The sequence below is a fragment of the Elephas maximus genome, chromosome 1, assembly GCF_024166365.1.
Source record: "Elephas maximus indicus isolate mEleMax1 chromosome 1, mEleMax1 primary haplotype, whole genome shotgun sequence".
Taxonomy (NCBI): Eukaryota; Metazoa; Chordata; class Mammalia; order Proboscidea; family Elephantidae; genus Elephas; species Elephas maximus.
The window spans coordinates 13,802,897-13,828,476 of NC_064819.1; the positions used below are offsets into that span (position 1 = coordinate 13,802,897).

A 25,580-nucleotide genomic window follows, 5' to 3' on the forward strand; every position below is an offset into this window, starting at 1 on the left:
GATTGATGGAGGTTTAGTGGCTGTGTGGATGTGGAAGCTTCTAGTTTGGATAAGACTGGAGACCTTTATTTGAATTGATCACAGAGGCTTCCTGGAGGAGTTGAGATTTAGTAGAAGTGGAAGTGTGTCTCTGATTTGAATAAGCCAACTAATTGTCTCAAATATCCTCTTTTTGTCCTTGAAGAGGCGTATTAAATGTGAATCACTGGAGTGAATGAGATGTCAAATGATTGAAAAAGTCTGACTGGGTGGTGGGGGTGTCTTTAGGGCACTACTGTATCACATGGGGTCTTTGTGACTTGAAAATGGACCCCGTGGCACCTAAGACAACAACAGTGATACCAGTGAGCAGTGGAAACACCCCCTCCCCTCCCCACCAGCCTACGCCACTTGCTGCGCCTTACTGGCTGCTTCATGGAGCTGGGCCCAGGGCATTTGGATCTCCGGGCAGGGGAGCAGGGCAGGTTCCTCATTCTCCCTCTTCCCTCTTTTCCTGGCTAAAATGCATTTTGTCTTCTTTCTTCTTTTCCCCAGTCCATGGTGGCCTTTCTGAAGGACCCAAAAGGGCCCCCACTGTGGGAGGAAGACCCTGGAGCCAAAGATGTTGTCCACATTGACAATGAAAAGGTAATGTATGCCATATACACAGTAGATTCTGATGGCTGCTGGAAGCTTCTCTTGTACCAGGGCCTCCCAAGAGGGGAGCCCAAGGAACTGAGAAGTGGGGTGTTGCAGGATGACTGATACTCTCTCCAGTGCTCTACTGTTTTCATTCCTCTTTCCTGCTCTAGGGTGCAGCTAACAGGGGCCCACAGGCTGACTGCCTGAGGAAGTTTCTCCTTCACCCCTTTATTTTAATGTACTTTGACATATTTAGGTTTTCCTTACAAGAACATAAATTTAAACATCCTCCTTTTTGTGTAACCCAGATATTGTCAGGATTGGCGTTGCCGTTGTGTATGTGTATGTTTTAAGTGACACCGTAATCTGAGAGGTTTGGAATAGATTTCTAGAGGCTTGGGTCAGGCCTGTACAGCTCTGAGTTATGGTGTAACTTTGAGCAAATTATTTAGCCTCTTAAGCATCAATCTCCAGATTTAGCAGCAGGTGGAGGGGTAGTTCTGGTTTATAGTCTTCACAAGTCCTTCCTGTTTTTATCAAAAGGCCCTGGCCCCCCTCCTTCTACAGCCTGCTGCCACCTGGCCTGTATGTGTGTCTTTATCCATGAGTACCCATGTCCATATTGGGCTCGTGCATCTGCCTTGTTTCCTTTGTTTTGCCTTCATGTCGGGGTGGACAGGACCTCCTCTGTGACATTTCACGTGGTCTGTGAGGCAAGTGGCTGGAAAGGCGATGCTTGTTCTTATCTTGATAAAATAAAATATACGTTTTATCTTCCTCCACTTCCTCTCCCTTTTCATTGAAAATTATCTCCTAGCGTTGGTGCAAAAGAAAATAATGCCATTTATACTTTCTGGAAGAGGGATCATGCGTGATCAGACTCGGCCAACCCAGTGGGTCTGTGGTGACTGGATTGTAAAGGCCGGGTATCAACACTTCTCTGGGAGAGAAAGCACCGGTATCACGAGTTAGAAGATAAAGTCTTTTGAAAAAGCATGGTGGGTGCAATGAAAGAGGGCCACACACGTCAGAAGCTGATGGTACTGCTCACGTGGTTCTTCCTGCCTGGATTCTATGAGAGGAAAGGTCTTCGGCCTCCTTGGAAAGCGGCTGCCTGCCGCGTGCCCTCCGCCAAATATTCACGTCCTGAAACTCCTAAGGTTGTTCTGTCGCTGTAGGATGTTTAAGTAAAAATATTTTTTTCACCCCTGTGGATAATCCTCTTGTCATTACACTCTGTGATATTTTCTCTCATGTAGAAGTGTAAGGCTACAGCAGTTTTTCTGCTTCTAGGATCCTCTCATAAAATCACCAAAAGTTCCAAATTCAAGTTTGAATGGCCGATTCATGTCTGTAAGCTTAGAATTCCATACTTATTGAAGGTAATCAAGAGGCTTTGAAGATAATATTTGTTACCATGCAGGGTATGAAACCGAATTGCTACAGGCTTAGAAAACCCTTTTCTTCTCAGGTCTTCTACCAGATTTTATGTCCAAGGATCCCCCCAAAATCACCTTAAAAGTATTCACATCCTGCACCCTTCCTCAGGGCCAAGGATCTTGGCATTCTGTTGTAAAATGAATGCCTTATCCCTCTAGTTATATAAACAAGAGTAAACCTTTTCAGAGGTAATTATAAAACGTTTTCAATTCTCATAAAATATTTGTGACCTTTTTTTTTTTTTTATTTAACTGAAAGATCAGAAGTAAATACACGTTCATGGTTGAAAAATTAGAAAATGTAGCTCAAGCATAAAATAAAAAATAACACCCCATACCGTGGTCCCACTGAGAAATAGCCACTGCTGATTTTCTTTTTTTTTTTGTAGCCTTCCAGGCTCTCAATGTGAAAAAATGAGGCATACATAAATATTCCACTCACAAAAACGTCATTACATTTTATTTGCTGTTTCGTAACTTGCTTTTTCCTCCACTTCACGCAACAGGCGCATCTTAGCGTGACATGAAATATTCTCCGACACGGGTCGTGATGATGCTGTAGTGTCCCATTGTGTGAGATGGACCATCATTCATTTTACCCAATGCCTATTGCTGCCAGAACGCTGTGTTTTGAAATTCTCTCTCGTTTGCCTTCTTTTTCAAACAAGAGAAACCTCTCATTTTCTCCTGAGGAAATTAGTTAGAGGAGCTTATTTTAATCAAGCCACCCTCTGCCCTGGTGCTTTCCTGCAGTCCTTGAGGGATTTGCTCTTTCCCGGACATCACTGGCCCTTGGTCAAAGAAGTCTTCTAGCCCAGCCGTACCCTGCAGTCTTTACTTCAGTGCTGTTGTTTCCTTTTATATTTATGTTGTTTACTTAAGAATTAATTGTGTAATAACATGCCAGGTGCTGTTCTAAGCTTTCTATGAATGCATTTAGCTTGGCACCTCCTCAGGGCAGGGTATACCTCACCCGTGTGCGCGATGGGCTCTCAGTGACGTTGATGGTGGTGGGGCTGGAGGCAGGTGGAAGAGGTAGCAGGCCTGGGTTAACCCCGCCTTACCTCGAGCGTGACGAACAGATCCTGTGGAACCCAGTTCCCATCTAGCCAAGTCGGCTCATGTGAACACACCACCGTCACTGTAGCAAAACCATCCCATAGACCTCAGGAAGAAGGGACGGCCTGTTCCACAGCCTCGTATAACAAAAATAACTGTGCAGTTTTTTCAACTGCTCAGAAGGAGCTGAAAGTAAAGCTGGTTGTCTGGTCCCGACTATTTCATCCCAGCAAGCGGCCTTGGGAGAGTCATTTGTCCCCTCTGGGCCTCAGTTTCCCAATCTGTGGTAGGTGAGGATGGTTTGGAATAATCTCTGAGCTTCCCACAGTCCCCAAACCAGTCGTGTATGATTTCTTTATTTTTGTTGCGGCAAAACATTTGCCAATTCGACAGTTTTTACATGTACAATTCAGTGGCATTGATTACGTTCATTATATTGTACACCCATCACCTTTTCCAAACCATCCCACCACCGCTAACAGAAACTCAGTGCCCCCTAAGCGATAACTCCTTTCCCCCTTCCTTCTCACCACGGGGAACTACTGGTAAACTCTGGTCTCTATACATTTGCCTATTTGTATAAGTGGGATTATAGAGTATTGGTCCTTTCATGACTGACTTATTTCGCTCAGCACAATATTTTCAAGGCTCATCCATATGGTAGCGTGGATTCATTTCTCTTTATGGCTGAGTGGTATTCCATTGTGTGTGTGTACCACATTTTGTGTATCCGTTCATCTGCTGATGGGCATCTAGGCTGTTGTGACTAGTGCTACAGTGCACACTGGTGTGCAGGTGACCCGCGTGTGATTTCTGAAGTGCTCACCCTGCTCCTTCCAGTGCTCTGGGTCCCCGGGGGGCAGGCTCATTACATTATTGTGTTGCGTGTAACCTGTCTGTCTTCTCCTTTTGCCTCAGGATTTCAGACGGCTTCTGAAGAAGGAAGAGAAGCCTCTCCTGATGATGTTTTATGCCCCCTGTAAGTGAACTTCACCCTTTGGGCCAGAGCTGATAGTTCTGTTTCTTTGGGGGGATGTGAGGGTTCCTGAGGCGGGGGACTGGGAACGGGTCCTGTTTCTCACAGAATCATGTCTGCCCCCCATCTGTCTGTCTGCACCTCTTTTTCTTGGTCTTTGCCTTTTCATGCGAGTCCTCCCCTCCTGCTCCCACATCCATTTTCCTCTCCACTGGAGTGGGCATCCTTCTGCCCTCCTTTACCTCCTCCCAGCAGCACGTGTGTCCCTCCCGCTACCTCAGCCTTTCCCGTCCTTTGGCCTCCTGGGGGTGCGAAGACCTCGCACATGTCAAAACCTCACGTGCGTCCTTTCCTGCTTGGCAAGTGCTGCGGAACCATGCCGGTGCAGCCTGGGCTCTGCCGCTCTTCTGGCACCCTGGTCACTGCTACTGCTCACCATCAGGGACAGCAGCGCGTCTAGCTCTGGGATCGTGTGTCCGTCTGCTGGTGCTACCCTGGAGGACTGGGGGATCAGGATCAGGGAGAAATGGGACCCAGGCTTTGGGCTTAGTCTCTGTATGAGGCAAGAGGCCATGAGAACAGCAGGAGGAACGTTTAGATAACGACAGAAGACCTGAGTTCTAATCCACCCTGCCACCAGTGAGCTGAGCAACCTTGGCCATGTCTCTCACTTAAATGAAATCGGAATCAACTTGTCAGTAATGGCTTTATAGTCCTAGATCGCAATATAAAATATTATTAATACTGTGAAATGCAGTGAAAAAGTTTGAAAGCTACTGCTCTGATCCAGCTCCTTGTTTTACAGATATGGAAACTGAGGCAGGGAAGTGAGAACTGTGCTCCATAGGGTGTTTTTGGCTGTAATCTTATGGTAGCAGATTGCCAGGCCTTTCTTCCGTGGTGCTGCTGGGTTGATTTGAACTGCCAACCTTTCAGCTGTAGCCAAGAGCAAACTGTCTTTGCCACCCAGGGATCTGTCCAGTAGTATAAGTATACATAACTTGTGTTGTATGTAAATAAACTGAAACAAAAGTTTCACAAAAGCATACTTACCTTACTGCTTGCCATCCACTTTGACACTTTTTTTTTTCCAATTTTCTTGTGCTTTAGGTGAAAGTTTATGTCACAAATTAGTTTCTCATTCAAAAATTTATACACAAATTGTTTTGCGACATTGGTTGCAATCTCCGCAATATGACAATACTCTCCCCCTTTCCATCCCAGGCTTCCCGTGTCCCTTTTGTCCAGTTTTCCTGTCGCTTCCTGCCTTCTCATCTTGCTCTTGTGCAGGAGTTGTCTTGGTCTCGTATGTTTGATTGAACTAAGAAGCACATTCCTCACATGTGTTATTGTTTGTTTTATACGCCTATCTAATCTTTGTCTGAAAAGTGGGCTTCGGGAGCGGCTTCATTTCGGAGTTAGCAGGGTGTCCCAGGGCCATGTTTTCGGGTGTTCCTCCAGTCTCTGTCAGCCCAGTAAGTCTGGTCTTTTTTTGTGAATTTCAATTTTGTTCTATATTTTTCTCCTGCTCTGTCTGGGACCCTCTATTTTGATCTCTATCAGAGCAGTTGGGGGTGGTAGCCAGGCACCATCTAGTTCTTCGGGGCTCAGGATGGTGGAGACTCTGGTTCATGTGGTCTTTTAGTCCTTTGGACTTGTATTTTCCTTTTATCTTTGGTTTTCTTCATTCTCCTTTGCTCCGGATGGGATAGGACCAGTAGATGTACCTTATATAGCTGCTTGCAAGCTTTAAAGACCCCAGATGCTACTCACCAAAGTAGGGTGTAGAACATGGTCTTTTTTTTTTTTTTTTTTTATTGTGCTTTAAGTGAAATTTTATAAATCAAGCCAGTCTCTCACACAAAAACTTATATACACCTTGCTACATTCTCCCAATTGCTCTCCCCCTAATGAGACAGCCCGCTCCCTCCCTCCACTCTCTCTTTTCGTGTCCATTTGCCAGCTTCTAACCCCCTCTACCCTCTCATCTCCCCTCCACGGAGGAGATGCCAGCAGAGTGTCAAGTGTCCACCTGATCCAAGAAGCTCACTCCTCACCAGCATCCCTCTCCAACGCTTTGTCCAGTCCAATCACTGTCTGAAGAGTTGGCTTTGGGAATGGTTCCTGTCCTGGGCCAACAGAAGGTCTGGGGGCCATGACCACCGGGGTCCTTCTAGTCTCAGTCAGACCATTAAATCTGGTCTTTTTATGAGAATCTGGGGTCTGTATCCCACTGGTCTCCTGCTCCCTCAGGGGTTCTCTGTTGTGTTCCCTGTCAGGGCAGTCATCGGTTGTAGCCGGGCACCATCTAGCTCTTCTGGTCTCAGGCTGATGTAGTCTCTGGTTTATGTGGCCCTTTCTGTCTCTTGGGCTCGTAATTACCTTGTGTCCTTGGTGTTTTTCATTCTTCTTTGATCCAGGTGGGTTGAGACCCATTGGTGGATCTTAGATGGCTGCTTGCTAGCATTTAAGACCCCAGACGCCACTCTCCAAAGTGGGATGAAGAATGTTTTCTTAATAGATTTGATTATGCCAGTTGACTTAGATGTCCCCTGAAACCATGGTCCCCAAACCCCGCCCCTGCTATGCTGGCCATTGAAGCATTCAGTTTATTCAGGAAACTTCTTTGCTCTTGGTTTAGTCTGGTTGTGCTGACCTCCCCTGTATTGTGTGTTGTCTTTCCCATCACCTAAAATAGTTCTTATCTACTGTCTAATTAGTGAATACCCCCTCCCACCCCTCCTCCCTCCCCACTCTCGAAACCATCAAAGAATATTTCCTTCTCTAAACTATTTCTTGAATTCTTATATAGTAGTCTTATACAATATTTGTCCTTTTGCAACTAATTTCACTCAGCGTAATGTCTTCCAAATTCCTACATGTCATGAAATGTTTCCCAGATTCCTCACTGTTCATTATTGACACGTAGTATTCCATTGTGTGAATATACCATAATTTATTTATCCATTCATCCGTTGATGGGCACCTTGGCTGCTTCCATCTTTTTGCTATTGTAGACAGTGCTGCAGTGAACATGGGTGTGCATATACCTGTTCATGTAAAGGCCCTTAATTCTCTAGAATATATTCCAAGGAGTGGGATTACTGGATCATGTGGTAATTCTATTTCTAGTTTTTTAAGGAAGATCCAAATCGATTTCCAAAGTGGTTGTGCCATTTTGCATTCCCACCGGCAGTGTGTAAGTTAGAACATTTTCTTTATGAACTATGTTATGCCAGTTGACCTAGATATCTCCTGAGACTATGGTCCCCAGCGCTTAGCCCCGGCACGTCAGTCCCCCAAGGTGTTTGGATGTGTCTAGGAAGCATCTGACTTAGCCTGGGTCAAGCTGTGCTGACTTACTGTATTGTGTGTTCTGGCGCTGATCTTTTCTATTCTACTTTATTTAAAAATTATTGGTTATTCCTACTATGGCCCATGGTCTGGCTACCTCTCTTTAATAAGTCGTTATTGGAACACAGCCCAGCCCATTTGTTTAGGTATTGTCCGTGGTGGGGTGAGTGTGCCCTGGCACCTGTGAGTATTGCAGGCTGTACCATCACTGTTCTGCCTGCTCTTTGAAGCTGCTCTCAAATGCCTCTGCCTGAGAAGTTCTTTAAGCAAAGGCGCCTCTCATCTCTACCCTGGTGACCAAGTGCCACTGGCCGGATTCCTCTTTGGCCTAACTTAGGCCTGTGGCTTGTTCACCGTCACGGCCTCTCCCCAGCTGAGTTCTGATTGCGGATGTGCCCAGGCCCTGGCCTCCTCCCCTGACACCTTGCTGGCCCCAGGGTGTGCCTGCCTGTAGGAGGAGGCCCTGGCGTCCCACTTCCTGTTAGATCCAGCTCGCGCGAGAATAGTCTGGGGCATTGTCTTCGTTAACATCCATTAATTGATTTCACCCCTTTTTGTTTCTCCTCAGAAGGCTCTTATTGACTACCCCAGTCAGGAATTGCTTTAGGAATTGTCCTGCCTAGACAGCCCCCAGAGGGCTGTGGCATCCTTTTGTTTATCTCTGAACCCTCTATACATAGTCTGCACTCAATACATTTGTGTAAAAATGGCATGGCTTTGGCATCTGACCTCCTCTAACTTCACAAGGGAGAAGGAGAATCAAGATCAGCAGCCCAAGGCTGATTCCTGTGAGGCCGAGTTCAAACATGCCTCCACTCGCCAACCTTTTTACCAATTCTGACACCAACCATCCCTCCCATGGCACTCTCTACTTCTCTGCTGGGTTCAAAAATTGGCTGCAATGACGAAACAGAACTCAACAGAAAATACTCACGAATATAAGGTTTATTAGGGAGGTAACAGCTTATAATTCAGGTTCAGGAATGCTTAGGACAGAGTTCTTGAATCAGGACAGCTTCTCAGCCATGCCCATAGGCACGCTGCTCTCTGGTCCCTTGGCCTTTGCCCTGCTTGGGCAAGTGTTAGAAAGCTTTTTTAGATCCACTGGTAAGTGCCCAGAGGTACCTCACTCTGCCAGGAAGCCTCTTGCCTGAAGGCACTCAGCTCTCTCACTCCATGGGTTTGCTCACCCACTGTAACCACCTTGCTCTGTGGGCAAGCCCACCTTGCCGTCCCCTGCTGGTTTCCTGGTTCAGCTGCCTCTGCTGCTGCCATTTCTCTGCCACTGTCTCTCATCATTTCTCGCTGTGTCCACTGTTAACAGCTCTGTCGCTGTCTCCTGGGCCTAAGAGGTCTCAGTGCAGGGATCCCGAGTCCAATGGACGTGCTCCACTCCTGACTCTTCTTACTTGGTGGTAGTAGGTCCCCCTCTGCTCTGGAATTGACTGTTAAGCCTAGCAGGATGGCACAACTGACTATCCCCTCTTTAACGTTCCATACACCTTATTTGCATAGTCCCACCCCCACAAGGTTACCATGCACCTTATTTACATTATTAGCACGCTGTCTAATCCCCTTGGTGGGCCACAAGCACCTCATTTGCATAGTGCCACCCAGTCATTTCGTGGGACTTACAAGACTATGGCTAGAAGGACCCTATTAAGTAATTCACTGCACTGCAATTTGTTAAATGAAACAGTAAAACAGAATGTATAAGAGGAGACAGTACATATCGCAAGGCAGGATCATGCTATAGGGATGATTTCAGTATGATGACACTGGTTAATCGTTTTAATAGGTGGCTCACTAGCAGTTTCTGCTTGAATATATGTGCCATCTCCCCCCACCCACTCCCTCAGGCTGACTGGCAGGACGCCCACCCTGCGCATTGCAGCAGCAGAAGATGTGAGCTTAGTTATTACCTTTATAGAGTAGAAAGCTGGGGTGCGGCAAGGTAGGTTCCTTTTTATGTCATAGCATATCAGTCATGGGGAAGTAGAAAACTCGGGGTTCAAACTTGGGGTTGAGAGGTGAGATTGGATGGCCTCCTGGGTCCTGGATAAACCCTAATGAGACAAGTTAATGCTTTTATTTTGCTGTTCTGATCAAGCCTCCCTAGCATCACAACTCAGCTTCCTCCTGGGTTAAACGGCAGTTCCCTAACTGGGAGGTCCATTAAGACACTTTGATCCTGTGATCATGTTTGGGCTGAATGAACCCAAAGGCAGTGGGGCCTTAAGTTGTGACAGGGAATCTGGGTCCCCAGGACCTACTGCTTATTCAGTTATTGTTGAGTGAATTAATGAGAAAATCAAAAGGCTGACTGCTCTGACTTTGGGGGCTTGAGGGTTATAATTAGTCTTACTTTTTCTCCTGTCTCCCACCTGAATCTTGTGAAAGATTAACTCAGCCAGGGGTCAGCAGTGTCAGCTCTCTTTTGGGGCAAGTTAAATTGGATACTGTCACTTGACTTGTAGCTTCATATGACTCCCTCATCACCTCCCTCCGCTCCACTATAACTTCTCCACTCAGCACTGCTGGCCCCTGTCCACAGGGACAGCTGGCTCACTTACCACTTGCATGTGTGTGTGTGTGTGTGTGTGTTGGGGGGGAGGGTGATGTTGCTACAGGCTGCAGACAGGCAGAGCTGGAGGAGAGGCCACACCTGTGAGGACTGGTGGCAAGTGAAAGGCTTGGTGGATAACCGTGGCCTTGTGGGTGTCAGGCTGCCATCATCTCACTGAGTCACTCCTACTTGGAAGGAGGGGATGAGGATTGGATCAAGAGGCTTCACATGTCCTCTTGCTCTCCCTGCTGGGAAGCACTCCCACAGACCTGGAGGCAAACACTCAGGCCCTGTGCTGCACTCAGCCCAATGCACGCCAGGCTCTGCTGGGCTCTGCCTGCTTCCCAGGTGCTGTCTCTGACCCTCAGCCTGAGGGCAGGTACTGTGTCTGCTTCACAGGCCGGGAAGCTGGGACTCGGACAGCTTAAGTCACCTGCCAGGGTCCCATGGCCAGCGTGGTCGAGGGGAGTTGCAGCCCTGATTCCTTCCCAGAGCCTGGCCCCGTCCTCCTGCTGGGTGGTCTCCTGTTTTCTCTATAGCACAGCATTTACCTGGTGCTTCCACGCTGGAAAACGGGCATCCAGCAGAGCTTGGCTTATTGAACCTGCTGGAGAACGGGCATCCCGCAGAGCCTGGTGTTACTGTCCTGCTTCAACGCTGTCCTGGAATCCCCACGGTGGGAGCAGTGCCCCTGACACACTCATAGTTGTTCCTTCATGCCACTGTGGTGGTTGCGCCGTGGTAGCCGGTAGTAAAGAGAGGCACATCTTGTTTGTGAGGGCAGACGCCGTGGGATGGTGCTGCAGGCTGGCCTCCTTCTCGCCTCCCTCTCCTGGCTCTAAGCCTGAGCTGATGATGTGAACCGAGGTGCCTGTGTGTGTCTGTCTGTTTCCATCCATCTACCAGGCAAGAATATCAGGGAGGGGGGCCCTGGGGGCATTTTTGGAGTTTCACGTCAAAATATTCTGCATCTGTGTGTGGTCCAAGAGGCTTGGAGGAGGGAGGCTCAGGTAGTCTGGGAGGAATATTGACCTCCTCCTGGTGCTCCACGGTCTGAGTCTGCACCAGTGGGGAGAGCAGTTCTCTGTTCTGGATTGTCAGCTCCCTGCCTGCCAAGGCACTAGCTAAACGCGGATCAGAGCTTGTCAGCGGCGGCCACGTGGTCGCACTGAGACGAGAACCAGCAGCCTGACACGTGGTCACAGGCAGCTTTGGATCCTGCACCCTCCAAATGTGCCTCAAATGTGCTTTGCTGCAGAATGGCTGGCAGACTGGCTAACAGCCTGGTGTGTTAAAACCCCTGTGTCTGAAGAAGCTGGTTTCCATGGCCTGTGGGTTCAGTGCTGAAACGGGGCCTGCTCTGGTTGAGGGAAGAGGTGGGTGTAAAGCAAGGCCACACTGAAGTAATAGTGGATATTTGAGGCCTGGCTCTCTTGACCCCGAGCCCCCAAGGCTACGGGCATACCACCCAAGCGAGGAATGTGACTGTGAGGGACCTCAGAACCCCAGATAGGGCTGAGCCAAAGCCATCACAGAATCCTAGAAGGGCAGAGCTGGAAGGGGCCAGTCCAGCCCCCTCATTTGCCAGAAGAAGAAACTGAGCCCAGAGAGAGGAGGTGACTTGTCAAGGCCATCCAGCAAATCAAGTGAGGATTAGGACCCTGGTGTCCTGACTCTGGTCCTGTCCATGAGGCCAAAGCCGGCACCTTCCACAGGCGGCTTGCCTCCTCTCTCTCTCTCCAGTTGCTGTCAAGTCGACGCCCACTCATGGTGACCCAGTGTGTGTCAGAGTAGAACTGTGCTCTGTAGGGTTTTAGTGTCTAATTTTTCACAAGTAGATCGCCAGGTCATTCTTCCACAGCACCTCTGGGTGGAACCCAAACTAGAGAAAAGAGGCACAAAAATCATTCATTGGATTTGTGGTCAGATTTTTTTTCTCCTTAATGGCATTTGATTTGGGTTAATTTGCGGTCCCTGACTGGGCAGTGAGGGGGGCTTTTAGCTGTGTTCACAGTGCATGTCGTGAAGAGGATTGCCTTTCTGACACCTATCCTGAGCCCCGAATTCCTGGCAAGCTCATTAACAGCAAGCTCTAGGTTATTCAGTGCTCGTTCTTCCCCAGTTGTTCCCAGCATGTTACTTAGTCAAACATTTGCTGAGAGGCTTCCAGGCCTTGTGTCCTGTCTTAGGCCATCCAGACCATAGGCTCTTCAAGGGCTAGGCCTCTGCCTTTTAGTCCTTTTTCTTTTCATTGTTGTAAAAATATATATAACATAACATTTGCCAATTTAACATTTTCCACGTGTACAATTTAGTGACACCCATTAACCCATAAAACCATTGCTGTCGAGTCGATTCTGACTCATAGCGACCCCATAGGACAGAGTAGAACTGCCCCACAGGGTTTCCAGAGAGCAGCTAGTGAGTTCAAACTGCTGGCCTTTTGGTTAGCAGCTGAGATCTTAACCATTCGCCACGAGGGCTCCAGTGACACCCATTACACTAGTCATATTGTGCACCTATCGCCAGTTTCTGTTGCCATATTTCCATCACCATAAACAGAAACTCAGTACTTCTAAACCGTAATCCCGCCTTCCTCCTCCTTCCCACCCCTGGTAACCACTAATAAACTTTGGTCTCTATACACTGGCCTAGTCTAGATATTTCATATGAGAGGTCATACGATATGTGTCCTTTTGTGATTGTCTCATTTCACTCAGCATAATGTTTCCAAGGTACATCTATGTAGTACCGTGTATCAGGATTTCTCTTCTCTTTATGGCTGAGTGATATTCCATTGGACATGTGTACCACATTTTGTTTATCCGTAAAAATCGCGTGGGGTCATCAGACCTCCTCGCCTAACTTCACAGGAGGGAGGGTGGATAATCAAGATCAGTATTAGCGCCAACCCAAAGCTGACCCCTATGAGGTGGAGGTCAAACACACTTCTACCCTCCAACCTCTTTACTAATTCTGACACCAGCCATCCCTCCCATGGCACTCTCTACTCCCCTGCTGGGTTTGATAATTCATTGCAGTGGCCACACAGAACTCAGAGACCGTACTCACACTTACGGGGTTTATTAGGGAAGTAACAGGTTACAACTCAGGATCAAAATCAACAGGCAACAATTCGAGATCAGGATCAGGAAGCATGCAGGCGAAGTCTCCTTTCTTCAGTGCAGGACAGCTCTCTCAGCTCCGTAGCCATGCAGGGCTCCTCTTGGCCCCCTGAAGACAGGCTCCTCTCGGCCCTCTCGGGACAGGCCTCCCCTCTCAGTCCTTGGCCCTTGGCTCTTCTTGGGCCTGGCCTCTGCCCTGCTTGGGCAAATGTTACAAAGCTCTTTAGCTCCACCAGTAAGTTCCCAGAGGCACCCCACTCTCCAGGAAGCCTCCTGCCTGAAGGCTCTCAGTTCTCTCACCCAATGGGCTGGTACACCCACTGCAGCCACCTTGCTCTTATCGCCTGGGAAGCCCACTGCGCCATCTCGTGCTAGTCTGCTGGTTCTGCTGCCACTGCTTCTCACCATCTTGCATCATCTCTGGTGTTACAGCTTTCTCTCTGTCTCCTGGTCTAGGAAGTTCTCAGTGCAGGGACTCCAGGTCCAAAGGACATGTTCTACTCCTGACTTTTCTTTCTTGGTTGGTGGTAGTGAGGCTCCCCTCACTCTGGGATGGCTCATTTTAAGTCATCCTAGTGGAATGGCAAAACTGACCAATCCCCTCACTGGGGCTCCATATACCTTGTCTTCTGGATCCACCCCATCATTGTATGGGAGTTACAAGACCATACATGATTGAAAGGGCCATATTAAGTAATTCACTGCACTGCATTATCCATTCATCTGGTGATGAACATTTAGCTTATTTGAACATTGGTGTACAAGCATCTGTTTGAGTCCCTGCTTTCAAGTCTCTTAGGCATGTACGTAGGAGTGAAGTTGCTGGGTCATATGGTAGCTCTGTGTTTAACTTTTTTTTTTTAATAATTTTTATTGTGCTTTAAGTGAAAGTTTACAAATCAAGTCAGTCTGTCACATATAAACTTATATACACCTTACTACATACTCCCACTTACTCTCCTCCAATGAATCAGCCCGCCTCCTCCTTCCAGTCTCTCCTTTCATGACACTTTTGCCAGTTTCTAACCCTCTCTACCCTCCCATCTCCCCTCCAAACAGGAGATGCCAACACAGCCTCAAGTGTCCACCTGATACAAGTAGCTCACTCTTCATCAGCATCTCTCTCCTACCCACTGTCCAGTCCCTTCCATGTCTGATGAGTTGTCTTCAGGAATGGTTCCTGTCCTGGGCCAGCAGAAGTTTTGGGGACCATGACGGCCGGGATTCCTCTAGTCTCAGTCAGACCATTAAGTCTGGTCTTTTTATGAGAATTTGGGATCTGCATCCCACTGATTTCCTGCTCCCTCAGGGGTTCTCTGTTGTGCTCCCTGTCAGGGCAGTCATCGATTGTGGCCGGGCACCATCTAGTTCTTCTGGTCTCAGGATGATGTAGGTCTCTGGTTCATGTGGCCCTTTCTGTCTCTTGGGCTCATAGTTATCGTGTGACCTTGGTGTTCTTCATTCTCCTTTGATCCAGGTGGGTGGAGACCAATTGATGCATCTTAGATGGCTGCTTGTTAGTATGTTTAACTTTTTGAGGAACCACCAAACTATCTTCTGCAGCAGCTGCACCATTTCACATTTCCTGTCAGCAATGGATGAGGGTCCCCATTTCTCCACATCCTTGCCAACATTTGTTGTTTTCTGTTTTTTTGATCTTAGCCATTCTAGTGGGGGTGCCTCCTATTGCTTTTTTTATTTACAGGCTGCGGGACTTCCTTGAGCTTCTCAAGGCTGGAGGAGTGTTGGGGGGGGAGGAAGGCGGAGAGCAGGGGCCCCGCCATCACTGGTAACCGTGTCTGGTTTTTCTCCTGCCCGTGTGACTAGGGTGCAGCATGTGCAAGAGGATAATGCCACACTTCCAGAAGGCTGCCACCGAGCTTCGAGGCCACACCGTAAGTGAGGCGCTGTGTGCCCGGCAGGCCCAGCACCTTCGGGCTCCTCTCTCACTCACCTGGGGAGGTGGCGGGAAGAGGAAGAGGACAGGTTTTGAAATAGTGATGAGGACATACCCTGCTGCTGCTGAACCCGTGACCAGGGCCATTTCTGAAACGAAGCCTTGGATGCGGTTGAGAGACCTGTTCTCTGTGAAAGTTGAGAACTCCACAGAGTTGCTGGGACCGGGAGTTTGCCCCATGTTGAAGGCCATGGTGAAGTGGTCAGGAAACCAGCAAGAGTCACACAGGGTGTTACCAGGAGGCCAGGGTCTGAATGCAGAACTTCAAGAGTCTGTAATTATTGGGGTTAGTCTCCTGAGGCAGATACTGGGGAGCCCAGTGGCAAAGAAGGGGGCACAGTGACATCAGTGTTAGGCCAGAAGCACAAAGCAGGCTCACAAGGCAGTTTCCTGTCCAGGCCTCCTCAGATTCCATGGTTTTTGTGAGGCAGGAAAAATGGAAACCATAGAAGAGGGAGGCAAGTGCCGACGGAGAGCTGGAGACCTGCGGTTGCAGGCATTCTCCGAAGGAAGCCTGTAGAGAGATGGGAGGCCGGCCAGGGAGAGACAAGTGTATCTTAGGGATGCCCACGTTTAGCGGACAGGAGGAGGACGAGGAGCCATTACGAACAGTCCTTCAGAGAAGTAGGAGGAGCCTTAGGATGGTGCAGAGAGATAGAGTGAGGCCAGGGACCTGAAGGCCCGAAGGAGAGAAGGGATGAGAAGAGGGGAGGGGACTCAGTCGCTCAGTGGTGACTGTCCATGTTTCCTCTACCCTGCCAGGCTTGTTTCCTCTGTGCTGTGTGTCCGTCCATTTTTGCACTTACCCTGAGTAGCAGAGGGGCCTAGGCGGCACAGTGGCTAAGTGTTTGGCTGCTCACCAAAAGGTCGGCCGTTTGAATCCATCAGCTACTCCTTGGAAACCCTCTGGGACAGTTCTGCTCTTTCCTATAGGGTTGCTATGAGTTGGAATTGACTCAACGGCAACAGGTTTGGCTTTTTTTGGCTTTGAGTAGTAGTGGGCTTCTTTCTTTTTATTTTCTTGGCAACAGAAACAGCTGCTGGCTTCCCTAGGGAGTATGGAAAAATCCACACACCTTTAATGAGAGGTTGTGGGGAAGAGGCATCTCGGTGGGGCCGGCGAAAGTCCCATTAAGGGAGGGAGTTCTTAGATCTTGAGACTGCATCGTGATTTCTATGGATCAAATGAAGTTGGCGATTAGTTCAAAGTCAACTTAAGAAGTTTACATGGCAGTACCTGAGCGCGGGGCAGCCCTGCTAGCCGGCTGCAAGATTGGGTTGCAGAGAACGGATGCTTTCTATTCTGACCTCATTCTGGGAGAGACTAAGGTCATGTGTGTTTCTCACTAATGAATTTTTAGTCACTTGCCTGGAGACGTGTGGCCTTGGGGCACACATACATCACGCTGGGGAAGTTTCGCATGACTTTTTTGGGGCCTCAGTAGATACCGATACCATATTTTAAGATTATCTTGCCTGGAGAAACGACTTAATTACCCAGTGTTCTCCCTACCTGCATCCGCTTACTTAGAAAACTGCTCAGCTCACCTCCCAAACTCTCGGGTGCGGTGGAAGGTAAACAGGTCTCATCCCAAATAAGATGGCAAATGATCCTCGCTGGCCCCACCCAAGCAGAAAAGGATTCGATGCCAGTCATGTGCACCCTTCCGGTGATCCTCAGCCAGTGCCATGCCCACCTGCCAAGCTCAGCATCCGTCCAGCCTAACCCTCCTCCCCGCAGAGCTTGTCCTTGCCATGCGTGGCCAGGTCAGGCTGTCTCTGCTTTTGTCCCGGATCACTCTGTTCCGCATTTGATAGTGACTATGACATGGCTGGCCCACTGCACTGTGAGCTTCTGGGGCACAGGAGCTGAAGCTGATTCATATTTCCTTCTTCCACACATAGCACAGGGCCCAGCTCCTAATAGGTTCCCGATCTGTGCTGGTGAGTGAATGAGTGACTGTGTGCTTACCATTCCTCGGTGTGTTTGTGTTTTAAACTCTATATTTACATTAGGAGTGGTATTTCCTTTCCTTCTTTCTTTCTTTTTTTTTTTTTTTAAAGGAATTTAAATCATTACTTGTTAAGGACGGAGACAGAGAAAGTGGGAAGGATGCTTGTGGGATGGGGACTTTCCCTCTTGGCCCTGGGCTCACAGGGTCAACCCTGAAGATTACATGGTTAAGAGTACCTGCTTCTCTTGCCCTGAGCCCAGATCTAGAAATATAAAAATACCCTTCTGGTTCCCAAGACAACATTAAAGAAAAGATCGTAGGGCTGTCCCTGTACCTGGAGAGCCCTGCTGGGGAAGCCCACCTGTGGCCAGATACTAGCTACCTCAGTGTGAGGCATGTGTGTTGTGTGAACTTCTGTGTTTTGTTTTATTTTTTGCTTTTGTATTTTCTTGCTTGGGGTTTGTTTGTTCTGTTTCCGCCATAGTTTCTCAGAAAAGCACCTTTGGAAAATCCTGACCTTTACCAGCTACATAAAGGGGGAAGGGCCCTGGCCACAGCAGGTACCACCAGCTGTGTGGAGGCCTCTGGAGCCAGGGCTCTGGCTATAGCAGCAGCACCTCAGGAACGGGGGGCAGGGCCGGAGGGACCGGGCGACTGGAGATACCGATTCCCGTCTATCTTCCTGCACAGCAGAGGTGGCAGTAACAGATGGCCTGTTCTCCAGAAATCAAAAGCTTCCCTCTCCCCGCCTTCTGAATTCCAGCTGAATTAGCACCTCCTGTCTCCTCTTCATTGCCGACATCTTTGAGCCCTTTTTGGCTGGCCATGTCCACGGCAAGGGTCAGTAATCTTCCTCTCCAGATTTCTTGGGAGGTGGCCAGCCTGATGATACCATTAAGGAAGAGCTAGGCCAGGTCAGGATGCACAGCCTTTGCCATTTTCCAAACTCAGACCTGCCTCGCTTTTGCTGTCATTGACGTCTGGTGACTCATCGGTGCCTGTCCCATATTCCTGCTAATTGACGTCCTTGTCAGCTGCCCTGCTGCTCCCTGTTTCAGGGCAGCCATCGGAAGGAGCCCGTCTCCGTCTGCACCTCTCCCCAACCTTGCCGGCTACCCACGTCCATACTGAGCCCGTGGGCTTTGCCCAGTCTTTTGTTAACCGTGGCCTGGTGGGCCAGTAAACACGGTGAAATGGATCAGTTGTGGGGACAGATTTGTACAGATCAGGTCTGGTGCTGCTCTCAATAACATGCCAGAAGGTCTTGAGCCAGCTCCTTGGCCCTGGAGCCTCAGTTTCCCCATCTGTGAAATGTGGGTGATAATGCCAGCCCTGCCCACCTCACTGGGTTGTTATGAGGTTGGAGTAGCCTGGGTGTGGAAACAGCTCTGTGACCTCAGAGCATTGCACAGATACAGAGGATCGACCCCCACACTTCGACCACTGCTCTGCACACCTTCCACTCACCAAATGGGGACACTCCTGAGGGCCTGCTTTCCACTGTCTTCTTTCTCATTAACACGTTGGAGCAGGGGTCAGGCACTGCGCTTTCCTTGTCTTGTTTGGGTTTGTCCCCCAGTGATTTTACATGTGCCCATAGCTTCAACAAAATGTAACTCTGTACAGCTGGAGTCCTTCCCCTTAGCCCAGGACCACTTGTCAGTCTGCCTGTTTGACATCAGTCTGGATTTTTCTCCCTGTGTCCCAAATACAGGACATCTAAAGTAAAATTTAAGATCTCTCCATCTGGCAGGCTACCTGCTTCCCCTCAGGTCCCTTCACGAATACCTCAGGCACCTCCACCAACATGCCTTGTTTGCTGGATGCTATCGTATCTCTCTCCTTTTGTGTCTCTTTGTCCTTTCCCTGTTGGCTGTCTGGATTCCAGCCCTGGTTCGCCCACATTGGGATGTTGCCATAGGCTGCCAGCTTGAGTCCCTGACCCACTTTCCCTTACAGCCCATCCTGAGGTGGTATCACCTCCTACTCAGAAACCCTCAATACGAGGCCCTCCATCACCTTCTGAATAAAGTCCTTGTTTCTGAGGCATTTAAAGTCTTCCAGAGTGACCACAGCTGCCTGGCCCGGTCTCTTTCGTACCACTTATTTCTGGGTATCTTACAGCCCAGTTTAACTGAAGTGCCTGCCGTTTCTTGAGCCACATCTTGCTTTGTTTTGCCTCCATTTTCTCTTCCCAGAATGTCCTTCTGTTGAAGTCTTACCCCCATTTGAGTGGTAGCTCACATGCTCTCTGCTTCCTGAAGCTTCTGTGGTTATTCCTGGCAGAAGGGCTGAACCCTAAGAGCGAGTCATGCCAACGGAATGGCCCCAAGCACACGGGGCTCAACCCAGGCCTTTTCCTCAGATTGAAACCAGTGTTTTGCTTCATTCAGCTTCACAACTCCACAAAGTGTTTACACATAGTAAAAAAAAAAAAAAAAAAGATGGTCTCACTAATAAATATCCCTAAAGTGGTACAAAAGTGCCATAAAAACATGGAGAATTACAAATTCACCACAGGCAGAAGTGGCTTGGAACGGCTGCCTCAAGAGGTGAGATTTGATTTGACGTCTAAGGGTGGATGTCTTCGTTTCCTAAGGCTGTAAGAGCAGAAATCTATTTTCTCACAGTTCTGGAGGCTAGAAGTCCAAACCAGGGTATCGACCATGTTGATTCCTTCTGAGGGCTTTGAGAGAGGAACCGTTCCATCCTGTCTCCAAGCGAGCTCCGGTAGCTGCTGGCAACCCTTGGTGTTTGTGCTGCTGGTAGATGCAGCTGCCTCCATCGTCACGTGGTGTCTGTTTTCCCCCATGTGTGACTCCTTTTTTACAAAACTGCGCTCAGAGGGATTAGGGCCCAACCAACTCAGGTATGATGTTATTAACTTCACTGATAACGTCTGCAGAGAAAAACCCTATTTCCCTAAAATCACATTCCCTGATACTAGGGTTAGGACTTCAGCATGTCTTTTTGGGGGCCCAATTCAATCCATAACAGTGGATAAGTCTTCAGTGGTAGCCAAGAGGTGGTGAGTGGGGCATCCCAAGCAAAGGGACTAGAGGGCACAAAGTGGGCCATCAGGAAGGCTCAGCATGTGTTCTAGATATGTGAGCAGAGGGAGGGAACCTCTTGTTAGGTAGTTAAGTGCCGTTGTGTCGGTTCCAACTCATACTGACCCCATGTACAACAGAACAAAATTCTGTCTTGTCCTGCACCATCCTCACAATTGTTGCTGTGTTTGAGGCCATTGTTGCAGCCACTGTGTCAATCCATCTCACTGAGGGTCTTCCCCTCTTTCACTGACCCTCTACTGAGAACCTCTTAGAACTATTGATAAAAATAGCTCATACATTCTGAGTGTTATAGATGTCTGCGTGTATTATCTCATTTACTCTTCACGTGAGGTAGCTTCAGAAGAGGAAACCGAGAGACAGAGAGGCAACTGTGACTTGTTCAAGGAAATCCATGTACTAAGTGGGGTGTCAGGGTTCAAACAGAGGCCTCTGCCCCCACTAGTCCACGTTCCTGGCACTGTGGTACCCTACCCTCGTGCTCTGCAAGTTGCCTTAGGAGGCAGTGGTCCAACCCCCTCCCGGTGCAGACCTCTCAGATGATCTCATTCCTGGGGGAGTACAAGGTCTGTCCCCTAGCAGGTGGACAATGAAGGGTTTTGTGAGAAAGAAGGATACAAAACGGAAATAAGGACCAGAAGGGCTTTGTGCATGGAATTAGACTTTCCCTGTATTCAGTAGGGTGGAAAGGTTTTGTGCAGGGAAGTGATGTAATGAAAGAGGAGGCTTTGGGAGATTAGTCTTGTGCTGAACGTCCCCTGACACTAGGGAGATCCATTAGACATAGAAAAAGAACCTTAAAATAGATGTTACTGGAACTGGCTGGCTGCTGAATCAGTCTGGGGAAAGGAACAGAACGACCTTTAGAGGGTTCCAAGACTTCTAGTAAGTTCAATGACAGGCTTATTCTCTCCGTATTCCTTGCAGTATTCCAAAATGGGCTGGGGGGAAAAAGTCAATTATCTAGCAAGCATTAGTTGTGTGCCTACTGTATGCTAGCCATGGTATTAGGTACTTGAAATGATTGGAAAGACATATTTAGAAGCTTGTAGGGTTGGAGAGGCCCAGTTTTGTGCTAAAAGGTCATTCAGTTCTCTTAAGAGCCCTGGGGGTCTCATCCCCACATCTTCCAAACAAGGAACCTTGGTGAGGGTGAGTGACTTGCCAAGGGTCATGTAACTCATGAGTAGAAGCAAGTTCATTGTCCACTGAAGCCGTGGTTTTCCCCCCTGTGCATCCTTGTGTACTATTGCTAGAATTCAGCTTCCTGGGTGTCATCTCTCTGCTTCTGTAACTGCTACTGGCTTTTTTGAACTTCCCCACCCTCACTTCTTTGCTGTCCTGCTTCATGAAACAGCCTTCCTCTGTCTGTTCCTTCTCTGTACCCACTCTTATGAGAATGGGCTCAGAGCCTTCGTTCCTGGCCCCTGACCCAGCCCTAGGGAGTAAGGTACCTGTTTTAGAAGATGAGGGGTTTAAGGGGCCTCTTAGTTACCTAGTGATGCTGTAACAGAAATACCACAGTGGGTCATTTTAAAAACCAGAAATTTATTTTCTCACAGTTTAGGAGGCTAAAAAACCAAAACCGAATTTGACTCATAGCGACCCTGTAGGACAGAGTAGAACTGCACCATAGGGTTTCCAAGGCTGTAAATCTACAGAAGCAGAGTGCCACATCTTTCTCTTGTACAGTGGCTGGTGGGTTTGAACCACCAATCTTTCGGTTAGCAGCCGAGTGATCAACCACCATGCCACCAGGCTCCTAGGAGGCTAAGAAGTCTGAGTTCAGGGCATGGCTATGGGGAAGGTTATCTGTCAACTCCAGGGGAGGATACTTGTCTCTTAGCTTCTGTGGCCTTGGCGTTCCTCGGTTCCTTGGCGATCTTCATGGCATCTATCTTCCCGCATTTGTGCTTGTTGGTCTCTGTGTCTGGCTGCTCCTAGTGTCACTCAGAAGTGATTAGGGTCAGGATATGGCCAAATCAACAATAACAAAGAAACAGCATTCCAAACAATTACATCCACAAGTACAGGAGTCAGGGTTCTAACACATACTTTTGGGGGACACAGTTCAGACCCTAACAACGTGACTCTGTATTCTGGGGTGTCCTTAGTACTTAGCTGTGTCATCAGTAACACAACATGATGGGTAAAATTCTGCTTTTCAATTCAAGGATGTCAGATAGGTGAATTCCAGAATCCAGGACATGTTCGGACTTGTGAGATTATGGTCAAACCCTGCTGTCAGTGATGGCCACAGGCAGGAGTTCAGGGCTGGGGAGGCATAGCAGGGCCTGCAGGGAGGAGGAAAGCTGGGCAGGCGTGGGAGGGGAGTCATCATGGAAGATCACAACCACCTCACAACAGTTACCCGAGCTGTGAGGTCAGAGAACACTCTGCATCCAGCCTCCATGGACAGACTGAGGACAGGCCGAGAGGCATCCAGGAATGTGTCCAAGGACGTTGCAGAGTGGATAAGTGGTGTACAGAAGCCTCTTGTTTCCATAAACGAGGAGAATAGGACAGCCTGGGTTGACAAGGGGAGAGAAAAAGGCAAAACATATACTTGCGGGGCAATGGCCCCACTTTAAGGGCCTGTCTGAGCTTGGTAACAAGCCAAGTTTCTTCCTCAACCCTCAGAACTTCGTTTTTTTCTGACTTGGTTCTTCCTGTGGGTCAGGGGAAAGGGAACCCTATATGGAGGACAGCACTCAGGCCCAGATGTCTGGCTGTCTCAGAGTGCCATTATCAAATCCCCAGCTGGTTTAGCATGCCTCCTTGCCCCAAGGTGCACATCGGTCTGTGAGGCCTCGCCTGATGTACCAGGAACAGTTGGACAGGCAGCTTATGGACAAGAGGAGGGGCATCTGAGGGCTGAGGTAGACAAGGCTGTTCTCCGTCTCCACCAGGTGCTGGCTGGGATGAACGTCTACCCCTCTGAATTTGAAGACATCAAGGAAGAATACAATGTACGCGGCTACCCCACCATCTGCTACTTTGAGTAAGTCCCCATCTCCCTGCTGCAGTGCGCCTTCCTCCCCGATGGCAGGCATGTCCCTCCTGAGTCCGCCTTGTCTCCCCATGTTCACAGGAAAGGGAAATTTCTGTTCCAGTATGACAACTATGGGTCCACCGCTGAGGACATTGTGGAGTGGCTGAAGAAGTAAGTCGGGCGTCAGCTTCAGGGGGTACGTGCCCAGAGGGAGGGGCTTTTGCTGGGCCTAGGGTGGTCCAGGGGGTCTCCAGGCTCTGGTTGAGGGCAGAGAAGAGGATGGGGAAGGGGAGAAGACCGTTGCGCTGCCTGCACAGCTGTTTGTGGGTTGAGTTAGGTCAGCATGGGGAGCTCTACGAGCTTAGGGTACAGCAGTTGTGAGGACTTGATGTGACTGCCTGTGATGACCAGACCCTAACTGGCGTGTTGGATGGGGAGTCCATCTCCTCTCCCCCTTCCCTGCGGCCTGGAATTGGGGAGAGGGGCCACTAAGCCTGTCAGCTCTCCTAGAGTAGGCAGGGAGGTTCTGAAGTCTTCTCGGATCTCAAATATGCCTTTTAATCTGATGGATAGAGATATTTCTCACCCAGAGCGTCAGGTTTGAGAGTTTCTGTTGCAGGTCTCTCTGAAGGTAGAATTGTTGACTGAACACTTATTCTAAACACAAAACTGTATTAGGTGCTGTGAGGCTACCAAGAAATAAATCTTCTAATGCCATGGGTTTGCAGAGTATTCTTCCCAGACTCTGCTTCATTTGATGGATCCTCATAGCTGCCTGTGACCCCACGTGATAACATGAAGAGCCTGAGATTTGACCCTTAGAAAGCCAGTCCCCCACCCCATGCCCCGGCCAGATCACCATCATCCTCCTCTGGAAGCCCCCTACTGTGCTAGACCCGCTGCCTGCTCCTTCCTGGTCCGTCACCCTCCTGTCCCACCTTACCAGTGTTTTAACAGCTAGCTCACCTGTCACCCTTCAAAGCCTCCCCATCCGTCCCAGCCCAGCCCTCACCACTCCTGGGCGCCCAGCCCTGCCCTCGCTGCCCCATGGCGCGTCGTCCACTCGGCACTTGCTGTGCTCAGAGCTCAGAACAATAGCTAACATCTCTGGGGCTTTGCTTGGTGGCAGACACTGTTCTAAGCACTTTAGTGGATTCTCGTGTGATTCTCAGAGTAGCCCTGTGAGGAAGGTGTCATTTTGCTTCGTTTACAAAAGAGGTGACTGAGGCACAGTGATGAGGGCCCAAGGTCATACAGCTGACAAGTAGCAGGGCAGGATGACCTGGGTGGGATCCCTTCTCTTCAGACAGCTCCCCACCCTGGAACTGGGCCTCCTCTGAGTTCTGGTCTGTGTTGCTCCCTCCCCCCAACCACCAGCACTGCAGATACTTACTGACATGATGCCCTTGGGGACATGAGAATTAGTTACCTAAAGATATGGATTTTGCAAATGTGTATTTTTAGAATGGGAAAGGAGGGTGGATTTCGTGCCAAAAAAAAAAACCTGTTAGACTTCTAAAGGTTGAAAATCTCAGTCTTCTGTCCACTCCCAGGAGTCCTGGAGATAAAACCCAAGTGATAGCACCATGTTTGCATAGCGTCTTTTATTTCTGTGAAGTGTTTCCACATCTCCCCGTCATCATGTGTTCATTGTCTTAACCTGGGCCTTCGCTTCCTCTTTTCCTTTTCCGTTTGATAATAAGTGCTTTTTTTCTCCAGCCAGACAGATCTCGCTGTGCTTTGGGAGAAGGTTTCAACAAATAGCAATCTCATTTGTCACCAGAGCATAAAATCTGTCCGCTTCCCCCCCCTCCCACCCACCCTTTTCTGTTTTCAAAATGCCTTCATATCTTTTTAGAAGGATAAGGTTTGGTTTAAAAAAAAGAGTGTTCCAAATTGCTGCTAACCCTAGATGAGGAGATCACATCAATGGAGTTTGGGAGACAGGTTATTATCTCCCTACTGGAGAATGCCCCCTGCGTTCCCACCCCTCTCCTTTCTGTGCACCCCCACTCTGCCTCCTCCACAGGTTCTGCTCTGGCCTCCTGAACCCCACCCCACGGTGCCTCCAGATTCTGCCCTGGGCTGGTCCCTCCATGCTTCCTACCTCCACTTTCTTCCCTTCCGAGTGGAAGGAAACCTTTTTAGCAGTCTCTGGTTCATCTTTAGTATCCAGGGTGCAATGGTTGATGGGAAACTCTGGGAAAGGAGGGGAAGGGGAGCATCTGTGTCTCCCTGGGCAGCCCCGCTCCCAGCAGCCTCCCACCTGTGAACACTCCATGTCAGGGCACACAGGTCAAGGTGACTTCTCCAAAGGCAAGACTGCAGCCTGCTCTTGGGCAGTGGGTGGGGCGGCCACCTTCTGATAGGCCCCCAGCGAGCTGTCTAATCTCATGGCCCGCCAAGGTGTCTTAGAGCTCTCAGAGAAACAGAACCAGTGAGATATTTAGAGATATAAACGAGAG

General features: G+C 49.0%; 1 protein-coding gene across 2 annotated transcripts in view; it reads left to right on the top strand.

Annotated features, from left to right (window-relative positions):
* PDIA5 (protein disulfide isomerase family A member 5) overlaps positions 1–25,580 on the top strand; it is a 138,203-nt gene that overhangs the window by 52,363 nt on the left and 60,260 nt on the right. For both annotated transcript variants that reach the window (XM_049878259.1, XM_049878251.1), the window contains exons 6-10: positions 535–627; positions 4,038–4,098; positions 14,968–15,035; positions 23,033–23,124; positions 23,215–23,286. In XM_049878259.1, the coding sequence (XP_049734216.1) occupies positions 535–627; positions 4,038–4,098; positions 14,968–15,035; positions 23,033–23,124; positions 23,215–23,286 (386 nt within the window). The remainder of the gene's footprint in view (positions 1–534; positions 628–4,037; positions 4,099–14,967; positions 15,036–23,032; positions 23,125–23,214; positions 23,287–25,580) is intronic.